Raw genomic sequence first — 11,190 nt, 5'->3', positions numbered from 1 at the left:
GCAAGGTTTATGCTATTTCATTTACTATATGGATGATGCAACTGAGACCAAGAGAACCTAAGTAATTCGCACAGGCTAAATAACTAAAGGGCAGAATTTTTAAACTGTATTTCAATAGCATTTTGTAATTTGAGGATCTCCTCAGTTAGAATGTTCCTTTAAAAAAAATTTTACATAGTTGTGTAATAGCTCATAAGCTTAATTCACTGCTTCTCAAAGAAAGAGAAAATATATGAAACTCATTGACAGTCCAATATTACTATGCTTTTTTGCAGCCTGTGAACTTATGAATCAAGGCATCTTGGCCCTGGTCAGCTCCATTGGCTGCACATCAGCGGGATCCCTCCAGTCTTTGGCAGATGCTATGCATATCCCCCACCTCTTCATCCAGCGAGCAACAGCTGGGACCCCAAGGAGTGGCTGTGGACTCACCCGGAGCAACAGGAATGATGACTACACACTCTCTGTTCGCCCACCTGTCTACTTAAATGAGGTTATCCTGAGAGTGATCACAGAATATGCGTGGCAGAAATTCATCATATTCTATGACAGTGAATATGGTAAGTGTTTGCGATTTGTGTGAGTTTTGTAAGTGATATTTTTATGGCAAGCAACTTTATTAAATCTTGAAAAATTTTAAGGAGCTTACTCGTTATCATTTGTGGTTTTTTTGTCCTGTCAGATTCTTCTAATAAATCTAGCAGCAACAACAAAAATTTTAAGGAAAAGTTCAATCATTTCTATTAAAACCCTTTGAAGTCAAATACTATATAATAAAAGCCTAATATGCAAATTGTCCCCTCAACTGGGAGTTTGACCAGGGGGTAGGGCTAGCCAGCCAACCGCCTATGGCCCCTCTCCCTTGCTGGCCCCGCCCCAGCCAGCAGTGGCCACAGGCAGTTAAGGGAAGGGAGGCCCCAGCTGGCAGCCGACAGCCACTAGGGACCCTACCTATGCACAAATTTTATGCACTGAGCCTCTAGTTTTAATATAAATTCCTATACCAAATGCTGTCAATACATATTTCCAAAAGAAATCTAACTCCAATGCATCTTCATTTTTCAAGTAATTGGAAGTCATAAAGACAATACTATATTTTCCCCTTTCAAAATACTATATAGAGATATACTATGTTTATATCTCTATCCTATATAATCCTATATAATAAAGAAGTAATATGCAAATTAACGTTCATGCCCTCAAAAAATGGCTACCTATGATGAGGCCGGGGGGGGGGGGGGCAGTTAGGGATGACCAGGCAGGCAGGCAGGTGAGTGATTAGGAGCCAGCGGTCCAGGATTGTGAGAGGAATGTCCAACTGCCTGTTTAGGCTCAATCCCTGGGATCAAGCCTAAACTGGCAGTCAGACATATGCTAAGGGGTCCCGGATTGGAGAGGGTACAGGCTGGGCTGACGAGACCCTCCCCCCCCTCGCCCTGCACGAATTTCGTGCACTGGGCCTCCAGTTTAATAATAAAGACCATTTTGGACAGATCTTGGAACACTGAAAAAATGCTAATTTCTATTTATTGGTTCCAAAGAATCTGACATATCATGCTTACACCCTTATGAAGACTTCAATAACTACTGAGTACTTAACTCTTTGGGGGCCACTAAAATTATGTTACTGAAAGTTAGCATGGCATATTGTCTACAATATGAAGTCTCACAAAATATTGAGTAGCATGAGACTCTTTATTTAACTTTCCAAGGTAAAACAAAAAACATTTTTTCATAAATTTACCATAATTTGCAAAGATGCGTTGTCTAGGAACTTTTTACTTACATTTAATCAAATGAGAGAGATAACCAGAGATTGGTAAGGAAAATATATTTTGAAATATGTGTTTCCTCAGATATTTGCCTTAAGAGGGAATCTCAGAACAATTTTTACATCCACTATGGATGTGTCTAGTTTTTACAGTTGTATAAAACAAACAAACAAGAAAAACAGCAAGATAATTTTACCTCCCACAGTGCAACTTATTTTCCTTAGCAAATAAATAAACATTTTAAAAATAATGGTTTTCTTGTCTTAACCTACTCAGCATTGTCAACAATATTGGAAAACAGATATACAAGACTCAGCCAGAAAGAGGCATCAATAGAACGGAGCATAAAAAGGTTGGCAGAAATCTGGGGAGCAACAAATAAGAGATCCTGTGGCCTTCCAGCGACCAAAGCAAGTGGTAGTTACATTTAGCCCTAAATATTCAAAGGTTGCCTGGGGTTTGGGCAGCCAGAGTCACATTAAACTTGATGGGTAGATTTCAGCCAAAAGCCTGTGGCACTCTCCGGAAGCACCTCCTTTGTGTCCAGCACGGAAATTGTCCTTTTTGTTGCTTAATTCATGTTATTTAGGGGTCACCAAACAAAGATCAAGAGACCGAAATGAATAAAATAAACAAAAAGAAAATTAAAAATAATTGATTCATCAGTTAAAATAGGGATTGAACACACATTCAAAATTCATGGATAAGATTATTTACTGAACATAGTAAATTCTACTAAAGGGTCCAATATGCTGAGTAGGGGTCTGTCAGTTTTCTCCAATCAGATTATGTATGATTTTTATAACCATAAATAGCATTCTTATGACCTCTGGTGAAACATAATTTGAAATAACAAATTTAAACCCTAGATCTTTCTTTAAGGTGAGAAAAGACTTTTTAGTTAGTCCTATCAAAATAGTCCTGTAAGATACGGAACAGAAAAGTGATTTTTGGATAAAGGCATTTTCATAACATTGAAATGAGGATTTTACACCTTAATATAACTGTCCATGCAGAAATCCTTTGTCATCCTGTTTCTAAGTCCTACATGGGCTACAATAGGAAAGTAAAATAATACATTTTTATTATTAATGAGGCAAATATTTTTGCAAATGTACTCTAACTTTGTAGTCACATAGAATCATTTACATTCATTTGAAATTCCTCATTTTCTTTCCCTCTGTTTCCCTTTTAGCAAATAAGATGCTATAAGCTCTGTGTATGACTGGGTCCCCTTAATGCCCGTGGATGAAACTCCTCTGTCCTCTGGGGGAGTGAGGAGTGTCACTGACAGAAGCAGGGTTTTAGGAATAACAATGTTAAAAAAGCATTTTTCTTTACTTTGATGAAAAACTTGCTTCCGACTTATTATTTAATTTAATAATTTATTAAAATCACCTTGCTTGTATCCTTAAAATTATCTCCAGTCATACTCTTGTTAGTGAAAGAAAATTTCCCTTTGATACTTACAATAAATCTTGCTAGTAAAGAACTGGGCAAGAGTCCAAAATAAACATCAATCTATCCAAATACCTTGTACCTTGAAGAGGGTTATGTTTATTTACATATCCATTCATCAGTGCCCTCGTTTTAAGTTCAAACATTGGATTTGCACTTGACTTTTATCTTGGTTATTGGGAATTGCTTTCATTAATGAATGGATTAAGCATCATCTATGGATGGAATCAGGCAGCCTGCTGGAGCCAAATGTTATTGAAGATATATTTTGCTTAGAGAAATACACTTTAAAAAAATGATTAAGCTTCTATATCCAGTTAATTAGAGAAACACTTTTTCAAAAACAGTTAATTATGATTAAGGGCACAGTATAAAAGTCTACTTTAAATTCCCTAACAAAGAAGAATCAAGTCTTTGATTCGAAGTAAATGCATGAAAAGAGAAAAGAAATGTGGACACTTTATTTGAATGGATTGATTCAAAACATTTTCTAAAAGGCTTGGAAAGAGTTTAACAAGTGTTGAGCTTTTAAAAATGTGTCATTCAGCAAATGTTCGTTGCTCATTTGCTTAGAGCAATGTAAAATGTGAGATAAAAGAGTTTTACAGAATGTAGTCTTAGCCTTTAAGAAGCTTACAATTAAAAAAAAATAGGAGGTAAAATATTTATATGACTCTCTTAATAGAGAAAGTAACGTAAGTATTATGAATGATGCAAACTAAATCCTAGTGGTGAGTGATAAAAGAAGTGTCTAACTTCAGCAGCAGTAATCAAAGGCTGTATGGGTGGACTTTGACTTGATTGTTGCCTCTCAAAATCCTACAAGCTTTCACAAAGTATAGCTGATCCAATAGAAAGTCTAGCAGCAATAAAAATATTAAAAATAATATCTCTATATATTTTATTTGCCAGAAACTAGAATAAGTATTTTATATTATGTAATTTACTCTCTTCTATATCTACTACCTAAATACCAAGAGCAATTTCCCATTTTCATCATAATGTGCTTTTCAGATATTCTACCTTTCTAAATTTCTTTATCCTTATCTATTCTCATTTTTCAGTATCAGTAATATGAACTGACAAGTTTACTCATTGCCACATGCACTTAGAACCTTCGAGAGGCAAGACCAGTACAATTTTTAGCAAAATAAAAGCACTTATACTTTGCTGTGTTTCGTTATAATTTCTTCAAGTTAAAAATTTTATGTTAACTCTTTATTGTATTACTCATTATATTGCCCTACCCTTTTAATTCTGCATCATTCTTAATTTGCTTAGCTTTTAACCAAATCTCTGAGAGGACGTTTGGTCGAGTAGGGGGAATATGATACTCTGGAAGAGTTGTTAAAAGCAATTGGCAGTAATCTAGGCAGGCTCACTGTCAGAGATGTCTAAGCAAGTAATTAATTGAATATACCAGTGTATGACTAGATTCCACAATCAGGGAACTGACAATATATAAAAACCAGAAACTTATAGGAGCAGGTGGTCCTTAAAATAGAATCAAAGCAGGTAGATTGCTTTAGTGGGAGGATTCTGTTCTGAAAGTATTGATGAGACAAAAGTTGAATTTCAGGCCTGGGAGAACTGAATAGAACTGATTTACTAGGGTGATATAAGCAGTGAGGTTGAAGTACTCTTTTTCAAATGAACTATTTAGGTTCTTTCATTTCCTTTGCTTGAAACAATATTGATCCCAGCCTGATATTGCCATGGATATATTGGTAGGTGCATTTTAATGGATCTAGTTATGGAGACTGGAAGGATAATATGGATGATAATAATAATAATGGATCTAAGGAGCGTTCTGAAAGTATTGATGAGACAAAAGTTGAATTTCAGGCCTGGGAGAACTGAATAGAACTGATTTACTAGAGTGATATAAGCAGTAAGGTTGAAGTACTCTTTATCAAATGAGCTATTTGGGTTCTTTCGTTTCCTTTGTCTGAAACAATATTGATCCTAGCCTGATATTGGCATGGATATATTGGTAGGTGCATTTTAATAGATCTAGTTATGGAGACTGGAAGGATAATATGGATAATAATAATAATGGATCTAAGGAGTTTGTTATGGTAATGACATAGAGACATGAACTTGAAAGTAGTGTGATACCCACTTACATACCTTCATCTCTACTTCAGTTCAACTATTGGCTTTATTCTTAGGCAAGACAGATGACACTGGTTACTCCCAGCATATCCTTACAGGTTATTATACTAAACAATGATTCTTCCCCTTCTTTGTCTGTTTATCAAATATAATTTATATGGAAATATATTCATATATCAAGTCTCAGCCCCTGTTTGGTTCCTATGATAATCCCTGAGCCAAATAATTTGGTCCAGGCATGGCATGCTCTCAGTCACAGCTGAAACACATGATGGTTCCTTGAGTGAAAGGTAGGCATATAAGGACACACGGGCTTCCCTTACCAATTTGAAGGAAACTTTACTTGGAATAAAAATTATTTAACTCAAATTATGAAAAATTAAATTAAAGATTAAATTTAAATGTATTAAGTTAATTTATTTTATATTTTAATTTAATATCAAATTTAATTATATTAAATGTTTAATGTTTAATATTTAAAATTATAAACGTATGTTTTTATAATTTAACCTTTACCATTGCCTTTGAAACAAACTTTTTAAGTTAATTTTGAATTTGTTTATGTGTGTTTGGTCAGCTTAAACTTATTTTATGTACTTAGCCTTTTGACATTTTCCTTACAGGTTTAGTATAGTATTTTCCCTTTTACAACAAGATTTTTTGTCATATGTAAATCTCTACTCTAATTTGTTAAACTCTGAATTTCTGAAAATCAAAGACCTAAAAGTAAATAAAATAAAGTAGTGTGGCATGGGAATTACTACTGGAGTATAGTAAATAACTACTATATACATATGTAGATAATCAAGTTTCTTCCTTTGTTTGTGTACATAGATAAATATATTGGCTGAATACAGTACTTTGGCACCCATACACATAAACACAAAAGAAGAAACTCAACTTTATGTAATACTAAATGGCTTACTTATTGTCTCCCCTGCATCTAAAAACACTGATGTAGTAATATTATATTAAGGGTCAATACATAGTTGAGTGATTTGATGTACCTAAGCACTATCCTTAAGGATTCAGTATGTCACCCTTTTCTTATAATTAAATTGCCATACAATGGGCCCCTTTGAAATGAATACTGAACGAGTATTTTCATGATTACATTCCTTGGAAACACAAAATATATCCCATACATTTTGATGTAGGTTTAATGAAGGCCCATGAAATGGACACATTCCTCTTAATTGATTGAAAATATTTACAATTGCCCTGAAGATATTTTCAACTATCTAATGACTTTATTATTAACTGTCTGTCTAGACCAGTGGTTCTCAACCTTGGCTGCACATTAGAATCACCTGGGAATCTTTTTATAAAATCCTGATTTCTGGGTCACCTCCTCCTCCGGAAATTCTGTTTCTTTGTTACTAATGTTGTGGCCCCACCCCATAACAAACAAACAGACTTTCCGGAGGAGGAGGCCAGAAATCAGGATTTTAAAAAGATTCCCAGGTGATTCTAATGTGCAGCCAAGGTTGAGAACCACTGCTCTAGACAATGTTAAAGCCATTTATTACTCATTTGGCCACATTCCAACTTTCAGTTCTCTCATTTACTTCTATGTGCATCCATAATCATATAATTTATCCAAGCATCTTACTGAACTATTTCTTTTGCATTAGTGCATATTATGTCAAGCAGGTAAAAATGATATGTTTGGATTTGTTCATCAGTAAAATGTCCTTTAAAAATATTCTTTAAAATATATATATATATATATATATATTGATCAGCATTATTGTAAAGATAATGCATATATTGAAACACTATGATCTAATGTGAAAGCCAAAAATTCTTACCAAATAGAAAATCTCAGTAATGGACTTCTATTGCTGAACTGTGTCACCTCAAAATCTAATGTTATATTTTACTAGAGGCCCAATGCATGAAAATCCATGCAAGAGTAGGCCTTCCTTCCTCCAGCTGCTGGCACCAGCTTCCCTCAGGCACCTGGGACCCAGGCTTCCCTCCTCCAGCTCCCAGCAAGCACCCAGGACCCGGGCTATTTCCCTCTTCTGGCCGCCTGCTGGCAACTGGGGTCCAGGCTGGCTTCCCTTGGGCCGCCCGCAGGCACCCAGACCCGGGCTGGGTTCCCTCTGGCCTCAGATTCATCAGGAAGGAGGTCCGGAATGACCTCTGGAAGATGTCTGGTCTAATTAGCATATTACCCTTTTATTATTATAGATTATTGTTATTTTCTAAATACACTACATATGGCAAGGAAATACTCCATAAAGTCTCAAGTTCCTTTTCAAGTAAGGGTTCTTCTCAACAATTTTTTAAATCCATGGTAGAAAACCTTATTTTCTCAGGAAAGAAGACATTTACAGAGTATGCTTTCCTATTCGTATGTTGGGAAAATTTATTCTGCTCAGTGATGTATTTTATGTACCCAGCAGTATGACATATTCCTTTTTATCTGAAAGAAAAGTCACAAGATTTTAAATATTAATTTTAAAACTCTGCCTTCTGTCATAATTTCAGAAACACCAAGATTGGCTGACTACAGAACTAAGGTCTTTTGCTCCAAATGAGGTCTTCAAGGCATTAAGTGATCAAAATGATTAAATGTACCTAATCTACTCAAATGAGGAAAAGACATGAGTAGATGGGAAAAAAATCAAACTTACAAATAATTAATGATGAATCTCTTTTTCTACCAAATTTAATATCTTAAAGGAGGTATTTGAACATAATGATAAGACTGAGAATTACTGTTTGAATGCCATTAAATTTAGTTAAATTGCCACTACAGTTTGGAGAATGTAGTATTGTAAGATCCTGCTATCTGCAGTAGGGTCTGTGTTATCAACAGCGGGTATAGATAGCAAGCTCATTGAGGGCAGGGATTGTGTTTGTCTTGCTCAACATTCTCTTCCAAGTACCTTTCACAGTGCTTGGCACATCATAAGCAGAGACTGGATTCCAAAAGGGATCTATTTGGATGCTGACTATTGGCTTGCAATGAATGAATAATATTTCTGGTTCTGAACTCAGTTCTGAAATGTGTTTATACATTACATTCCAATATGTGCTGCAACTTATCCATTCTTCATATAAAGATTAAATTTAATCTTATATTAGTGATCATAATTGTCATTATTTTATACAATTTAATAAAGAAAATTATTGAGCTTCAATCAGCCACTGCCTCTTGGAGAGTTGTCATGGAAGTGGTCTAAAAAGGTTAGTTAATATGTCAGAGATATTAATGATTGTGAAAATATAAAGGTGTGAGGATGTTACCTAGACCAACTTTTAGTCTTTTTCAAGATTCTCTTGTGTTTTCTGTATTTTATATAGTAAAAGATAGTAAAAGAAAATTAAGGGAAAATGGGGCTTTTGACTGGGTTAATAAAGTCTTGATAATGAAAATATACATTGCTTAGAAATTTGCAGTTTACAAACTGCTTTGATATATTGCACATCTTATTTTCTTTCATCAGAACAACCCCGGTAATTAAGCTGAATAATTTTCCCTTGGCACTGATAAGGTGTGATTAGTTGCTACTATCCTATGCTTTCATTCCTTTGTTCCATTTCTTTTATTGACATTAATCACATTAAAACATAATTACCGCCCTAACCGGTTTGGCTCAGTGGATAGAGAGTCGGCCTGCGGACTCAAGGGTCCCAGGTTCAATTCCGGTCAAGGGCATATACCTTGGTTGTGGGCACATACCCAGTAGGGAGTGTGCAGGAGGCAGCTGATCGATGTTTCTTTCTCATCAATGTTTCTAGCTCTCTATTCCTCTCCCTTCCTCTCTGTAAAAAAATCAATAAAATATGTTTTTTAAATAAAAAAACAAACAAAAAACCCCACATAATTACCTTTTTCAGTTATCATCCCCTCCATAGAGTAGACTAAATAATAACTGAAAACAAAAGTTATTGGGAAAGATATTAATATTTATGTTTATTAATGTTTTTATAAAAATGTTTCCTATTTAATTTTTTACTAGATAGTCCTGTATTTATTTTCCTTTTTTTCAAATTAAATTGGGGTAACATTGGTTACTAATATTATATGTTTCAGTTCTATAGCCCCATCTTCAAAGCCAGCAACATTGTCTCTCTCTGAAATTTCCCCAAAGTCAACTAATTCTTCAGTAGTCAGATCTCCTTAGACTCTCCTCTTCTGCTTCTGTCTTCCAATTTTAAAGACCCTGTGATTACACTAGACCCATGGTAAGCAAACTGCGCTCGCGAGCCACATGTGGCTCTTTGGCCCCTTGAGTGTGGCTCTTCCACAAAATACCACGTGTGGGCATGCACATACAGTGCGACTGAAACTTCGTGGCCCAGCGCAGAAGTCAGTATTTTGTAGAAGAGCCGGTATTTTGTGGAAGAGCCACACTCAAGGGGCTAAAGAGCTGCATATGGCTCGTGAGTCTCGATTTGCCGAGCCGCAGTTTGTCAACCACTGCACTAGACCCATCCAAATAATACAAACTCTCACCCCATCTTAAGCTCACATGAGAAAGAGCTTTAACGTGATCTGGAGCATTAACTCCACTTTGCTAGGTAACCTAGTTTATTCTCAGATTCCAGGGATTAAGACTTGGGCATCTTTAGCAGGTCATTATTCTGGTACCACAATTCCTTTATAGTGCATAGAAAAAAGTCTTCTTGGTTTTTCCCCTAGTTTTATTTTTAATAACTTAGTTAATGAACCTTCTTTCTGCTACTTGTTATACAATTATCTGGTCAATAGAATTAGTAATGGCTGGGAACTACTAAACTGAAACTACTATTTAATTTTCTGCTATCAATAAACAGCACTTAGTCACACCCACAGGCCTGGAAGCTCCTTGAGGTCAGGCACCATGTATTGTCTTTTTTATTTCTGTAACCTTTATTTTCATTTCCTGCTAACTAATAGGCATACAGATAATGTAGTTAAATAATTGCCATGGTTGATTATCTTCATGAATTAACAAAACCAAAGGCCCATGCTCTTTTAATGATGATTTTCCACAGAGCAGCTAATAGGTTCAGATTCTTCTCACATCAGACTTACCAGTTGCCACATAGCATGGGTGTTTGATGTTATTCTCAAATAAGCAAAGTTATTATTGTTTAACTCCTGCATTCCAAGAGTCTAAAACATTATGCTTGCTCTTTTGGGTAGCCAGCCATCATTCAATTTCAGGCAATTCTCTCCTAATGGACGGTGGAGGTTACTCTTAACAAGTAGTTATGTCCTGTTATTAATAACTGGACACCCAGTGCATGAAAATTTGTGCACTCAGGGGGGTGGGGGGTCCTCTCAGCCTGGCCTGTGTCCTCTAGCAGGGGGATTGGGCCTAAGTTGGCAGTCAGACATCCTTCTGGGAGCCCTTGGAGGTTGGCCGACTAATGGCTTAGGCCCACTTCCTAGGGAGAGTGGGCCTAAGCTGTTAGTTGAACATCCTTAGCGCTGCTACGGAGGTGGGAGAGGTTCCTGCCACCGCTACTGCACTGGCCAGCCATGAGCTGGCTTCTGGCTAAGCAGAGCTCCCCCTGTGGAAACTGGAAATGCACTGACCACCGGGGAGGGGGGAGGGGGCAGCTCCTGCCTTGAGTGTCTACCCCCTGGTGGTCAGTGTGCATCATAGAAACCAGTTGTTCTGCTGTTAAGGTCAATTTTCATATTACCCTTTTTTATATAGGACTAGAGGCCCGGTGCACAAAAATTTGTGCACTCGGTGGGGAGGAGGGTCCCTCAGCCCAGCCTGTTCCCTCTCGCAGTCTGAGACCCCTTGGGAGATAATGACCTGCTGCCTTAGTCCTGATCCCAGGTGGCAGAGGGCAGGCCCAATCCCTGGGTGCAGCCCTTGGTTGGGTTCAGAGT

General features: G+C 36.6%; 1 protein-coding gene across 1 annotated transcript in view; it reads left to right on the top strand.

Annotated features, from left to right (window-relative positions):
- The first annotated feature begins 279 nt into the window (after positions 1-279).
- The window catches only part of GRID2 (glutamate ionotropic receptor delta type subunit 2), a 690,454-nt gene continuing 679,543 nt past the window's right edge, over positions 280-11,190 (top strand). Inside the window, exon 1 of the mRNA XM_015562999.1 lies at positions 280-560. Within this exon, the coding sequence (XP_015418485.1) occupies positions 287-560 (274 nt within the window). The 5' untranslated portion in view covers positions 280-286. The remainder of the gene's footprint in view (positions 561-11,190) is intronic.

The sequence above is a fragment of the Myotis davidii genome, unplaced genomic scaffold, assembly GCF_000327345.1.
Source record: "Myotis davidii unplaced genomic scaffold, ASM32734v1 scaffold958, whole genome shotgun sequence".
NCBI classification, from domain to species: Eukaryota; Metazoa; Chordata; class Mammalia; order Chiroptera; family Vespertilionidae; genus Myotis; species Myotis davidii.
Note: the sequence above shows the minus strand (reverse complement) of the source record. Positions and strands in the feature narration are given on the sequence as shown.